At 47.0% G+C, this 15354-nt stretch overlaps 1 protein-coding gene across 2 annotated transcripts in view; it reads left to right on the forward strand.

The window, feature by feature from the left end:
* nol4lb (nucleolar protein 4-like b) overlaps positions 1–15354 on the forward strand; it is an 86531-nt gene that overhangs the window by 11881 nt on the left and 59296 nt on the right. For both annotated transcript variants that reach the window (XM_076275791.1, XM_076275792.1), the window contains exons 2-4: positions 7859–8014; positions 11548–11659; positions 14280–14389. In XM_076275791.1, the coding sequence (XP_076131906.1) occupies positions 7859–8014; positions 11548–11659; positions 14280–14389 (378 nt within the window). The remainder of the gene's footprint in view (positions 1–7858; positions 8015–11547; positions 11660–14279; positions 14390–15354) is intronic.

Raw genomic sequence — 15354 nt, forward strand, 5'->3', positions numbered from 1 at the left:
ACACACACACACACACACACACACAAGGAGTACCCACTAACAGACCCAATATATACTGTTGTGAGAATAAGTTTACACACCCATGGTAAAGTTGACTAAAAAGAGGAATAACAAATCTTTTGGAAATGTATCTTAATGCCTTAAAAAATGGGGAAATATTCTTTGTGATGCTATGCATCCTGAAAAAGTTCTCTTAGCCTTCACCATACCTAGATTGGTATGGTTTTATTTCAGTTAGCCTAATAACTGGTTTGATTTGCATTCAGAGATGATCTTATGGAAAGTACTCCATGCCATTGTCTAGGTAGGGTGAAGGGTATGTGATGATGTGGGCTCTATTTTAATTTCAAAGGTCAAGGGAACTTTGTCAGGATGCATAGTATCCTGGATCCATGAAATAACTGGCCTTTAAAAATAAAAATCTGCCTGCCTGATTATATGGGAATTTAACATATGTGTGTGTATACTCATGCCCCCTGTATTTTAAGGAAGAACATATTGTTTATTTACGATACTTTATTCATTCACAAAGATAATTGGTGTCCTTAAAGGTTGGCTTGGGTGTGTAAACTTTGTAATGTGAAGTTTCATTAGTTACAACAAACCATACAAAATGTCTTGGACTTTTCCGACTGGAATTAGGGCGTTGTTTTTTTTCCTTCTGAGTCCTAGATACCTTTCCAGAAATTGCCTAAAGCAATGTTCATCAGTGTAAAATATTAAGCAGTTATAACTAAGTACTGCTCTTAGAGCAGTCTGATTCCATATGCAGAAAGTGCCTGCTTGGAGTGTAGCATTTGGGGTAGTCATTATAGAACTGGCATATGTAGGCAGACTGAAACCCACACGGGGAGAATGTGTGTGTGAGTGATTTGCACTGGTCCTTTTGTCTAGCATACTTTTACATATATTTTACTTGTCTTTTATGTATATTTTACTTGTCTGTTTACGTTTACATATATTTTTTTTGGGTAGGCCCTTGATATCTTTGTGTATGAGAAATGTCATGTTGCCTGTGTTGTCTCTAAGGTACTTAAAAACCAAACACAAACCATTATGCAGACACACACATATTGCACAAAACCACAAAAACCACAGTGAACTCCAACTCCTATTACCAAACAGGGCTAGAGGTTGTGATTTATTGATCTGCTTAACTGACTCTGTGGAACAGAAACAGAATAGAAACTTTTTGTGTTATTACCAGTATTCATGTGTTTTGTTTTGTTTCCTAATGGTATGAGTTAGGCAGCTTTGCTATGGCTATACAGATAAAAGCCCGACCTAATGTCCCAGAATGCTCTGGGGGAGGCCGGGGGTGAACGCCTTCCCCTCCCGTGGCCAAAGTACGCCTTGCTTTTCTTCATCCATCTGGTTGCCATGGAGATGAGCGATCTATTTATGCAGTCCTTTTTATGGAGAAATTAACACAGCTTTTTAATTGAGTGTGTAGATGTGATTTGAGACACCTACACCAGCCCCCACCCTAATGCAGAAGGTGCACAGAGTGAAGACAGACAACACATACGCACACATTCTTTCTTTCTCTTCTTCTCGTTCTCTCACACACACACACACACACACACACACACACACACACACACACACACACACACACACACACACACACTCCAATACCCATGTTGTCTCTGTTCAGGCTAGGCTCAGGTTTTAACAGCTGTTTAATTCAGGTTTGAGTCCTCTCGCACCTACACACTTTAGTTTTCACCATATGGTTAATGAATGTCTCCTGCATAATTTTGTGACATATTTGTGGTATTCAGCATTTGCACAGAGTATGCGTGTGTGTGAGAAAGAGAGAGAGAGAGAGAAAACAAGAGAGAACAAGAGGGAGGAGAGAGTGTATGTGATGCTGAATCCATTGTCAACAACCCCTGGCTCTCAGCTTTCCTTAACCATCTCTGGGGAGGATGCTGCAGTGGGACAAAGGACCACCTAGTCCCAGCACCCCCACTCCTGACACACACACACACACACACACACACACATACACACACACACACACACACACAAACACCCCCTCCCCTGCTGCATGCAGTGTGTTGTCAACGCTGTCAGATAATTAGCTGAGCTTTGCTTCTCACCAGAGCATTGCTCCATCCATCCACATAATAATAATTGATGATGGTATTAATTAATGATATTTGGTAGATTGACTGATTTATTGATATGTTGAATGATGAAACTTGTACATAGACATTTATACCTGTACACATGTATGCATATTGCATATAACATAAACATGTTATTATTATAATTATTAGTCATGTTTGGAATGCTGATATGGTGATGTGGGTGATATGAAGTTTATGGTGGTAGTCATGATGATGTTTGTTTAGCACGTGAGTTCATTTGGTGTTGTGTTGGCAGCTGAGGGAGGAGAGTACAGACTCAAACAGGATATTAACTCATAGGCACACAGTGCTGTGATTATCTGGTATATTAATCTGCCACCAGGAGAAGCACTGCATGGGTAGGTAGGCTCTGTCGCATTAACCAAGTCAAATAGGAGACACTGAAATAATATAATAGTAAAGAGAATAAAAGAGAGATTTAAGGAAATACATTTGCTCTAAAGTGAATGTCTCTCAAGTACTTATTTTTCTATTGAAGAGAGAGACTGTGGCAGTAGTGCTGGGTCTGACTGAAAGAAGGCAAGGGAAGTTTCAAGGTCACTTTGAATAGGCGTAGCAGTGGGAGAAAGGCGAAGGAGAGGAGAATGGAGCAGAGATGTGGACTAATGAAAGAGAATGGGGAGAAAGAGGAGTAAAGGAGAGAAGGGAAAAAGAAAGAAGAGCCGATGAGAGAGAAGGATAGAGAGGAGGAGGGAGAGAGAGGGAGAGTGTTAGGCTCTGGAGCAGATGTTGGCTAGCCGTCCCTCGGCCACCTCTGTCAGGCGAGCCTGCTGCCGCCTGGCCACTGAGGCTCCATCATTTGCCCATCAGTTTGTTTATGGACGCAGCCATTCGGCAAGATCGGCCCATAAAACGTGACCGCCTGTCACATTTACAACAGATATTCAGGGCTGCGAACACAGCCGACCCCCCCCCCCCCCCACACACACACACCAAGCCCCTGCCCAGCACCTCTCTGGCACCTCTTCTTTTGTCTTCCACTATCCCCTCTGTTCATCTTGTCCCATACCTTCTCTCACACCTTCACTTTCTTTCTTTTTCTCTTCATTCCTTTCTTTCTTTCTTTCTTTCTATCTACCTACATTTCTATTTCTGTCAGCCTCCTGCGTTTCTCTCTGCTGTAAGAGTGTGCCGTTGGAGAAGTGATGTCGGAGCCCTGATAGAGCTCTGACCTGTCTGGCCTCTCTGGGATGGTGTGCAACCGCGAGGAGGTGGCTGGCTCTATTTAGCGTCGCTCCGCTGTCGCCAATCTCCTTTTGCGCCTGCCTGCGGCCTGCCTGCCACTGGTTGATCTCTCTCTGCTTCCTCCACTCCATGTGCCAGAGAGGTGGCTTGCTAATGATAATGCCAAAGAGACAGAGAGAGAGAGAGAGAGAGAGAGATGGGAGGAGAGAGAAAGAGAGGGAGTAAGACAGAGAGAGGGAGAAAGGGAACATGGAGTTTTTTCGCCCGCGTCGTGTAGCTGACCCGATGCATGTGTATCTCTGTCACCAGGGCTGTCGTTATTTTCGCACCAGCTGAAGCAGCGGTATTTTAAGCACTCCGTCTCTACCTCGGTGCTTTTTCAGTGGCAGGTGCGGGCGAGAACGCTGGGTTCTTTTGCTTGTTTGTGTCTGTGTGTGTGTGTGTGTGTGTGTGTGTGTGTGTGTTTTGAGAGAGAGAGAGAGAGAGAGCGCGCATGCATTGCCTGTTTGCATTCACACAGGCATGGCAGGTCTTCTGGCTGGACTCGTTTGTCTGAAGGGCTTCTAGCCTCTTCCGCCATCCCTCCATCCTGAGCGGTGGATTGCTGAGAGGGCTGGGGGAAGGAGGGAAGGGTGGGGGGGGGGGATGGGGCAGGGCAAGGGGCCGCCAGCCGTTTACTGAATCGACCCCTCACGTCTCCTAGCAACTGCGCTGTTTGGAACGGGACGGGGGAGTGCGAGAACGAAAGAGAGGGAGAGGGGGAGAGTGAGACAGAAATGGGAGAAAAAACCCAAGAAGTGAGTGCTGAGAGAGAGAGAGAGAAAGAGAGAGGGGGGGGGGGGTGAAAGATGGGGGGAGTGCAGAAAAAAGAGGCAAATTGAGAGAAGCGAAGGAGGCTATAATTATTCTGTGCTGTTGGAGAGCCACGGCCTGGAGGTGCAGGGCAGAGGGAGAGGTGGCGAGAGAGACAGAGGTGGAGAGAGGGAGGAAGAGGTGGAGAGCGAGAGGAAGAGACTGAGCAAGAGAGTGGGAGGGTGAAAAGGGAGAGGTGAGGGGGAGGATAGCACAGAGGGATAATCAGAGCGAACCGCAGCAGGAGTGGTTTTGTTTGTGCATGTTGGTGTGAGATGGAGTGTGAGGGAGAGGGGCAGGAGGTAGAGAGATAGGGAGAGATGGAGACACAGAGGTGAGGTTAGAGTGGGTGATATGGAGGGAAAGAATGGAGGAGCAGATGTTTAATGTGTTTAATTAGAGCTGTCCCCACTCTCTTACTCTCTGATATTCTCATCATATATTTCCTTAGGTGCCATTAGGTGTCCACATACCCTCCCACCCTGGGTGTCTGTGTGTGTAGATTTGAGCATTAATGAAGCACATAGGGCCTAAGCTGGATAGAAATACAAACTGATAGACTGGGTTTGTGTGCAGGTATTTAATCTTGTCCAGGACTTCAGCTGGGTTTAAAGGAAGAGTATTTCTCTGGGCCCATGGTCTCTGGGACTCTGACTCTTTTTCTGTGTGTGTGTGTGTTTGTGTGTTTCCACAGCGGGCTGCTGAGCTTGTTCATATATGTGGAAGCAACCTTCATATGTGTTCGCGTGACTGAGCTGTACAGCTGTAGGAATGCAAATATGTGCATGTGTGCTATAAGTGTATGTATGACTGTCTGCTGTGTGTGTGTGTGTGTGTGTGTGTGTGTGTGTGTGTGTGGCTGCAAAGTCACCGTCAGGCAACCCTTTGCGCTGCCCTTTCTGGATGCTGTGACTTTGACCCCTGCTCGGCCAAGAGAGGGCAGGGGGTAGGGGAGAGACCGTGTGTGAGTTTGTCTATATGTGTATGTGTGTGTGTGCGCGTGTGTTTGTGTGTGAGGGGGGTGGGGGTGTGTGCAGGCACCCTCTGTCCTGCCTGCTCTGCCTTAAGGTGCATCCATCCCCCTCCCCTTCCCTCCCCCGCCGTGCCCCACATAGATCCGTGCGGCGGGGGCTTCTGCTGTCGCACCCACTATCGTCCCGGGCCACTGATGTGCCCCACAACCATGGGGGGAGGGGGCATCGGCAGGGAGGCCGCGGAGGGGAGGGGAGGCATGAGGGTGGAGGGCAGGAGCAGGGGGATGGGGATTGGGTGGGGGAGACAGGATGGGAGGAAGAGGAGGCGGAGGAGGAGGGGCAGCGGTGGCATCATGCCCAGGCAGGGTGAGTCCTTGGGGCTGAGCTGCACACACGTGTCCCGTCTCCTGTAGGCTAAAGCAGTGGAGAGAAGAGGGACAGGGAGGAGAGGAGTGGAAGGCCCTGATTCCCCCCATGTGTTTGTGCCCACAGAGCCGCTAAGATGGCGGATGTTGTGTGGCCATCAGTACCCACCAATAAGTCTGTTTATTCCCACTGCTTTCATAATTCTCCACCTACAGCAGATTGCGAAGACTGACTGACATGAGTGTTTGCACCATCGGTATTTAACTGCAATGGGGGCCCCAAAATGATGTCACCATTGTTTTTCTGCATCTGTTGGCGCTTAGTATTTGAGGTGGGCATCATCATCATTATCACCATCAGCATCATCAGCAGTATCATCATTGCTCTGCTGGAATGGAATTAACGGTGCTGCGTGTAGATTAAGAAGCTGCCAATTCTTCACGCCGCTCTGTGCTGTCATGGCAACGTGCATTTACCTGGCACGGGGCGGGGTGGTGGAAAAGAGTGGGAGGGGGATGGGGGGGTGAGATGGAGCGAAGAAAAAGACAAAAATGTGTCTGGATAGAGTTTGAGGAGGCAAGAGACACAGAGAGAGGGAACGTGAATGAAAGAAAAGGAAAAGGACGAATGAAAGGACGAGTGGAGATTAACCCTGAGCAGCGTTAGGATATGAGAGCAGAGAGGTGGAGTGCAGGCGGCCAGGTGGAGTGTGCAGAGCAGAGGGTTTAGTGGAGGAGCAGGAGCAAAAGATGGAGGGACAAAGGGAGAAGGACAAAGGGAGAGAAGGACAGAGAGGGAGGAATGGGTGTAGAGATGTCATACAAGGACTACATCATAGAAGTAAAAGAAGAGAGAAAATATAGGGTGTTTTTTTCTGTCTTTCCCCTGACTCCAACTGCTCCTTATTATACTAAAAAAACAAACTCAATTAATCTGGAATCATGTGTGTATGTGTGTGTGTGTGTGTGTGTGGTGTGTGTGTCTTGGTTTTGTTTGGGGTGTGGGTAGACAGAAATCCCCAGGCTGCAGTTGTCAGGACCATTGTGGCTGTTCAGGTTTGACTACTGGAGATGCATCCTCATGTCACATGACCCTCTGCCCTGCTCACCTGCCTGAGAGGTCTGTGGTGGTTGCCAAGGTAACATGGTCTGCCTTATGGCAAGCAGCAGACAGAAAATAGGAAGTATGATTTTTTTAAGTGCAAAATTGTTGTACTTCAATTTTTTAATAACAAGGAAACATGCCACAGCTGTTATGGCTTCTAGCTTTTGTTCTCGTCAGACACACACACATAATATCCCGGGAGAAGAGTGAATGAGCCTGTAATCATTTCTAAGCAGGAAAAGCGTTTGTATGTGCACCCCGGGGGACATTCATTCCTGTAAAAAAGTGTGATTATTATCACCAGACAAAGTGAGGAACTGCTCTATGTCTGGTGCAAAAATGGTCTCACAAAGACTGAAAATGCCCAATGAATCTGAACACGCTGTCGGAGGAACATCCTTTTTTCACTCAAAATTTGATGTAATCATTTGATTCCAGTAGCGCTGCTGCTGACTGGTGCAGTGCAGAGAGCCAGGTGCCCAGGAGAACATGCTGGAATGCAGAAACAAAAGCACACAGACCCAGACTCAAAAAGTGTGTGTGTGTGTTTTGTGGCACCACCTGCTGTGCTTATCCGTGGCTACGTTTCGCCTTTCAGGTGAACTCCCGTACCTCTACCTCCCCCTGCCACCCCCCACTTCCAGCCCACGTACCCCTCACTCCCGCTGGGTGGGCTCTGCCCCCTGCACTGCTGGGTGTGTGGGTGTCCTCCTTGACCAGCTTGAACTAGTGCCAGCTCTCCGTGGGACACCCCCACCCTCCCAAAGCATACATGAACACACACACATACACACACACACACACACACACACACACTCCACCACTGAGATGGTGAGTGCCAAGAGCAGCTGAGGAAAACACAAAGGTACACACACACACACACACACACACACACACACATCCCTCCTCCCTCTCATCCCACAGAAACAGCCATCATTTCCTCCTGCGCTCTGTGTCCATTTATGATTATTTACTCCTAGGCACCCCGCCACGCGTTCACACGCTTCCACAATGAAGCAGAAAGGAGCAGGTTAAAAAGCCACCTGTGGTCTCCTGTAGAATGGACATAATAAGCTGTGTTTTTTTTAGCTGTGTGTGTGTGTCGGTGTGCGCATGCACCCACATGTGTGTGTCTGTCTGTGTGTGTCTGTGTGTGTGTGTGTGTGTTTGCTGAGCCTCTGCTCTCTATTTAAGTGCTGCCCTCTTGTCCCCTGTGTGCAGTGTGTGGACAGCAGCTCTGGGCAGGACGGCGCGTCCCTGAAGAGGGTGGCGGTGGTGGAGGACTTCTTCGACATCATCTACGCTATGCACGTGGAGATCAGCTCCGACCCCGGCAGAGCCCCAAAACACGCTGGCCAGAAGAAGACCTACAAAGCGGTGAGCTAACCGCTGCAATCACCTTTCTTCTCTCATTTGTCTGTGATCCTTTACGTTTATTTATTCATCATTCTCACCCTTTAGTGTGTTTCTGCTTTACTTTTACATTTGTTTTCTTTAGTCCTGTTACTGCAAATTGTATTAAAAACTACATCCAATTACGGTTTTGTAATTTGAACAGAAATGGGGCAAGAGAGCAGGCCCACTACTACATTAAAGCCTAGTCTTTCATTACATGCTTTAATTTCATATGAATTCATTTTAGACTTTCACACATTTTGAAATAAGGTTTGCAATACATTTAACAAGGCAGAAACAGTATCCTCTTAAAGCATGGACCACAGGTACAAGCATGCAGTGCAAAACACTAACATACAAATATGCATAAATACATGTTTTCCCAACCTTACTTGAACTCATATGAATAAAGAAAGAGGGAAAATAAGCACTGCCCTTTTCCCACCCTTATTATAAGCAGCATAAATACAGCATAGAAGAATTTGCTGAGGTGTATTTTCCCCACTCATCCCATGCATGTGAAAGAAATATTCAACTCTTTTCATTAAGGGAAATACAGGAGGATATTAGACTTGAGCTGCACTTTGACCTGCTGATCATGGGCACAGAAAAATGTTCATGTCCACTCAGCTTTCTCTCCGTTTCTCCCTCTTTTTTCTTTCTCCTGCCGTCCGCACAAAGCAGGAGGGCAGAAGTGGGGTCATATGTGTCCAGTGGGTGCTGGAGGCCCATATAGCCCTCACATACACCTCTGGCACCTATAGAACCAGAGCAGAGTTGGACCTTGCTGCCGCTGTGGAAATGTGTCCTTAAAGTGCATAAAGTGAAAAGGGAAAGCCGAGAGACTTCGACTGACTTGGGACTCTGAATGGGCATTTAGCTCCCTACTGGCTGCAGTTCTCCTGCCCTGCCTCTACTGCCCTCTTTTGATGAGTCACTGGCATTGCAGTGCTGTGCGACTCCCAACTCTCGCCATGAGGTTAAATTGCTCTGATTTTAATAAGAGGCTCTATTCATGTCTTGTGTGATTGACTCTGAATACATATTTCAAAGCTAAAAAACTGAGGCGTGGACATGCATGCACACACAAACACACACACACACAAATATATATACACACACAAACACAAATACATTATATACACACACACACACATACACACACACTCTCACACTCTCAAACAAGCACTGCGGGACACAAAGGACTTGTTGGCCCTGTTAGTGCTTGTCAGTTGTGCCTGACCCACCACCGCTGCACTGTTTCCTCCACCGCTCTGCTGTTTTTTGTTGTGGAGCTCGGCTGCAGCGTCGGGGGCCCTGAGCAGCGTTTGTGCTCCCCACGGAGCTGGTCTCGCGCCGGGCCCCGCGGGCTCAAAGCTCACCCCTGCACACCCTGCTCCTTTCTGGAGCTGGTGCGCTGTGTGAGCTGCATTGTAAAAAGACAAAACGACAAAACACCATTCTTTCGGCCTTGGAATGGTCCACTGCGAGGGTGGGGGACTCGAGGTGGACGAACGAGTAACAAATTAACCTAATCCTGATTTGAGACTCAGTGGTGCTTTTGTACTCTGTGAGCTTTAGGCTGTGTGTGTGTGTGTGTGTGTGGTTGTTGTTTTTTGTGAGCAAATGCATTGTCTGTGTGTTTCTGATGTGCTGTGTATATTTATTTGTGTCTATATGTGTGTGCGCGCATTTGATGTGTGTAGTGTTGTTTATTTACTCCATCTTTGTGAATGGCATTTCAGGCACTTGGAATTAAAAAACAAAAGTCCTACCTAAAAGAGACTTGCCAAAGGCTGAAGGAGTGATGAGTAGAGAGAAGACTAAGGGGAGAGAGAGAGAGAGAGAGAGAGAGAGAGAGAGAAAGCGAGAGCGAGAGAGCAGCAGGAAAGAGCAGAGGGAGAGTATGAATTGGAAATGGGGAGTGTGAAAGAGAGAGAGAGATAGCTAGAGACTGTGTGTGTAAAAACAGAAGGAGCTGTGGGGGTGGAGGTTGGGCGTGCTGGTGGCAGTAGCAGTGTGATGGAGAGACAAAGAGAGATGGAGGAGGCAGGGCACGGGTGGAGGTAGCAGATGAAGGTCAGGGGGGCGGAGGGAAGAGAGAGAGGAGGGCTGCTTCACAGGTCCCTATCCGTGTTATCGCCTTGCCTTGGTTTGCCTGAAGGGTGTGTGTGTGTGTGTGTGTGTGTGTGTGTGTATTTGGGAGGCAGAGGTACCGATGAGGGATTTCAGCTCACGTACCACAGAGAAGTCTCATGTCCTCGGGCTATGCCAACGGGAGCTCTGTGTTGGCCATGGAGCCTGATTTACCATTTATTTTGGCTTCTGTTTTAATGCACCAAATTGGAATTCTGTGGGTGGTCCCACACTTCTTTCTTAGCAAGGTCTGCCTTTGTTTGCTAGTATTTTTCGCTATATCCACAGGTGCGGTTGTCTGTGTTTGTGCATGTGAGCGAGTGAGAGAGAAGGAGAGAGAGAGAGTAAGAGAGAGAATATGTTTTTGTGAACACGCATCTGTGATTGTGTGTTTAACTTTCAACTCTGGAGACGGTGGTCTTTGTTCCAGGTTACACATTGTTGCCTGCGCAGTGTGCAGCAGATTGACAGCAACTTTGAATGAGCTGTCACCAAAGGCTGGAGCTGACATTTGTTAGGCCTCTCCACTCTGGCATCCCCCCTTCTCTGTCTGTCTCAATCACTGTCCAACATCTCCACCTCATCATCATCCATTTCTTCATCTCCCTCCATATCATTGCTCTGGATGTTGTTTTGCCTGGGAAACGGAGTTCGAGAGCAGAGGTAGAGGTAGAGGTAGAGGTAGAGGTAGAGGTAGAGGTAGAGGGAGAGAGGGAGAGAGGGAGAGAGGGAGAGAGGGAGAGAGGTAGAGAGAGAGAGAGAGAGAGAGAGAGAGAGAGAGAGAGAGAGAGAGAGAGAGAGAGAGAGAGAGAGAGAGAGAGAGAGAGAGAGAGAGAGAGAGTGAGAGTGAGAGTGAGAGTGAGAGTGAGAGTGAGAGTGAGAGTGAGAGTGAGAGTGAGAGTGAGAGTGAGAGTGAGAGTGAGAGTGAGAGTGAGAGTGAGAGTGAGAGTGAGAGTGAGAGAGTGTGTGAGTGTGTGAGTGTGTGAGTGTGTGAGACATAAGGACTGCATGCTCTAGTGCATTTCTCAGGGCAAGGTCAGTGCTCTCCTCCAGGAGGATGATGATAATAGGTTAGTTCCAACGACTGCTGTAGAGCCTTTCTCTGCCCTGTGCCAGCGGCATTTCTAACCAATGTTTATTCCGTTTCCATCTCGATCCTGTCTCAAAGATCCTAAAATAAATAAGTGTGTTCCTGAGTTGTTTCTTCTCTCCATTAGATGTTTGGTCGCCGCACAATCACAGTCAGCATATTTAGCTGTCCCAGTCCTTTGTTTCTTTTTTGGAATGTCCTCTTTCAACCCACATTGATATGCAAATGCTGAAACAACTCCTCAACCTCTTTCCCTCTCTCTTTCTCTCTTTCCGTTTCTCTCCCCCAGATTGCAGAGACGTATGCCTTCCTACCCAGAGAGGCGGTCACCCGGTTTCTGATGAGCTGTGGCGAGTGTCAGAAACGGATGCACATTAGCCCCAGCAGCGCCGACTTCAAAGGTACCTGCCCGCTCTCCCGCCACAGCCCTGGCCCGTTTTGGCTCCATGCGGACCAGTCCGACAGAACCATACCATTCTATCACGTATACCTTCAGAAACCTTCAGAGTTAGAACTCAATTAGGGCTGCTCAATTAATTGAATTTTAATCGAATTCGCAATGCCAATTCATGCCATCATCCTTGTGTGGCAGACAATGTAGCTCACTTAGCCGGGATGCTGTGCTTCTCATGCACTAGGTCTGCTCACCAATCAGAAATTGAAGGGACATTTGGAATATTGAACTGAAGCTTGTCTTTCTGACAGAAAAAACACAATTAGATATTTTCCCCAAATTGTGCCACCATAAAGGCCTTAAAAAATAAAAAAACCCAGACCTTTGTGTTCATTATGGCCCCATTCTGCGTCGCTTAGGCAGTTCTACCACCGTCCCCCACCACTCCCTCCTGCTGCCAGGCTGAAGCCAGCACCCCCCCCCCCCCCCCCCCCCTGCCACCACCACCATCAGCACTGCCAGCTCCACAGACCTCCCCCCACTCCCACCCCTCTTCCAGTGTCTCATTAGAGTGGGAGTCATTTGAGTGTCCTGCCTTCTCCCCAACACACTGCAATTAGCCCAATTAGGGGGCTTTTAACAAAGAGCTGGAAATGAGCTAATTTCTACAGTAAAGTGAGAGAGAAATAGGGAAATGGAGAATGAGAGCAGGGAGGAGGGGGGTAATCCACAGGAGAGAACAAGAGAGGGGATGGAGGAGTTTTGGGAGAGCAACGCATTGAATAGGACCAAAGGAGCAGCAATGAGAAGAAGGCTCACTGATTTCACTGCAGTGCTCGGCACCTTTAGGGGTGACGGGGGGGTATGTAAAGCTGTCATGTCTTCAGATCCAATGCCGCACGTGTCAGATGGAGAATTGAGCAGAAAATAAGTTGATTATACCAAATCCCGGTCATAACCATCCTGTTCACATTCTTGTACAAAAACACACTCACACACACCCACACACTCACACACATACACACACACACACACACACACACACATGGAGAACCTTCAAGGCCCAAGCTGTCAGAGCGTTGTGTCAATGCTGAGCCAACACTGGGTGTCGCTCATAAAGAGAGCAGCTAATTGGCTTTCTGCCCCATGGGGCGGGGGTGGGGGTGAGTGGGTGGGGGGGGCAACCCACCCCCCATCCCCCCGACAACCCTGCCACCGCCATCACTGCTCCCCCATCCTGCCTCTCCCGCCTGCCTGCCTAAGCCGCCCACACGAAAGTTCAGAGCTGAATTATTAAACGCAATTAATTACTGTACACCAGGGCTATTTTTAATTGACATGACTTGTCGTCAGTGGAGGGTCTTTTATCAGCGCTCCTGTCTTCACCTGCGGTGCACACTCATGATGCCTTGAGACGAGCTGTGTACATGGAGAATGAAAACAAATTACGTTTTCTGTAACCCACTGAGGGCAGAATTTTTATATCTAATGATTAATATTAACCTTTTTGCAGTTAAAACAGATCCACTGAGAGCATTCTACAACAAGGAAGTGCATTTTGTTTTCAGCACGTGACTTAAACATATTAGTTGTCCTTCTTTGTTAGTAGTTGCACACCAGTGAAGGTAGAGACAACATTCCTGTCATTGGCGCACACAAGAATGTTCCTCTTGCATAAAGGTTGACAAATACAGTTGTGCACAAAAACTGTAGGTGTGAAAAAGCAATTCTGAATCTGTGCAAATCAATCAAATAAAAAGAAAAGGCAACTCTATGCCTGTGATGTTACTGGAGTCGCCAATTGAAAGTGGCATCTCTATTGGCCCTGGTCTGAATGATAGACAGAGGACGAGGAGATTGTAACCGCCTGCTCGCCATGAGCAGCAGAGTCAGTGCGTCAGGGCTGCTGTGGAGGAGATCACTCGAAAAGCTGAGGTGCTCAGAGCGAGCCTCACAGACGCCGTTCCCTTTGAAAGAAGCCACAGACAAAGACTGAAAACTGCGCTCTTTGTGCTGGCAAAAAAGGAGGAACACACACACACACATACTCTCTCTCTCTCTCTCTCTCTCTCTCTTTCATACACACTCACATTTATATACACAGACACAAACAAACATTCAGCACACGCATACACACTGATTAACAGTTAGTTATGGGGACAGTGTTCATCGAACTGTCACGGTCATGATCATTCTTTTTTGCCTATTCACCATCTAATATGATTGGGACTGATACCATGTGGACAATCATGACTGCAAAAAGGTGTTTTGTCAATTTATCAATAGATTATTTATATTATCTATTGCCTCTGGCAGGAATGTTAATATTTATAGAGTAACAACACAGGGTTCTAAGTATCCACAAAGCCCAGATCTCAAGGTTCTTTGACATTGTCCAGGTTGGCCACCTAGTGGTCAGAGTCATGACACATTGTGGTGAATCTGTTATGGTGATTTTAACCATAAGTCATAAGTATCAGTGACTGATGATTTTGTATTGTGGTATTACTCAGAATGATGAAGTGATTTTTTTGTACATATAAGGAAGTTATGAAGACTCATAACTGAGAGTAGTTAAAGAAGCAAAAACATTCATGGAATTTACACTCTTTCTTGTGTTTTCTCAGAAAATGACCGACCACCCTCTCTGACACCGGGACTCATTGACTACAACATGCCACTGACCACCACCTATCTGAAACAGATGAAGCTTCAGTGCATGAATAACAATGAGCAGGTAAGATGAGACCTCAGCTTTTACATTAACATTTAGTAATTTAGCCAATGCTTTTATTCAAATGGGACTGCCAGTCAAGCAAAAGCAAATATTTTAACTTTAGTATATGTGTGCATTGTGGGAATTGAAACGACTCAGTATTGCTAACAACTCAACGATTTGAGTTACATTTTCTAAATGGTTTGTGCTGTTAGCAGAGGGCATTATTTTCTCTTCATCTCTAACCCTTAGTGACTGCAGAATCACACCTGTCATCAGTATAATTGCATGAATTTATTTCTGGCTACTGGCTATGAAACATCACCCACTGTTCACCTCTGCAGATGTCCCTGCAACAAGGGATCACACTTATGCCACAGAGAAAACTATGCAGCCTAATTACTCATTCAGTACCTGCTTACTTGATAATATGAGGTATTGTATTTCTGAGTGAAACTGTTTTGCTTATGAGTTTGGTAGCCATGTGGTGGCTTTCCTTGTTTAATGATCAACTAAGCGCAGCAGGTTTCATGCTCATTTCGGCCTTCTGTGTGGTTATTTATGTCCCACAGATGACACATTGTCAAAATGGAGTGCCCGTATATCCCCCCGTCCCCGTAGGTCAGAAAATGTTTCTGATCTCTGTTAACTGATAATATGGCTCGGCTACAGCTGTATGTGCATATGTGCATATTTGTCTTGTTTGTGAGAAACTGATATGCTTTGTGTGTGTATGGCTGCATTTGTGTGGCGGTGTGTGGGTGGATGACCGTGTGTCTTCTGTGTAGGGCATGATTACCAGGAAGGGAATACGGTTTTGCTTCATTCCAATTAACAGACCCTCTAAGCAGCAGAATAATTAGCAGAGGTGTGAGAGAACTAGTGGAGTGCCAATTTACGGAAGAATGCCAGTGTGGCCTAACAGGGAGATTCTGATTCTGCCATTCCATTACTGACAGACTGGAAAGAGTAGAGGACAAGCCGGA

This window comes from Alosa pseudoharengus, unplaced genomic scaffold (assembly GCF_046254945.1).
Source record: "Alosa pseudoharengus isolate Yale_2024_CS ecotype anadromous, Long Island Sound unplaced genomic scaffold, YU_APseudo_1.1 YU_APseudo_1.1_scf_9, whole genome shotgun sequence".
Classification (NCBI taxonomy): domain Eukaryota; kingdom Metazoa; phylum Chordata; class Actinopteri; order Clupeiformes; family Clupeidae; genus Alosa; species Alosa pseudoharengus.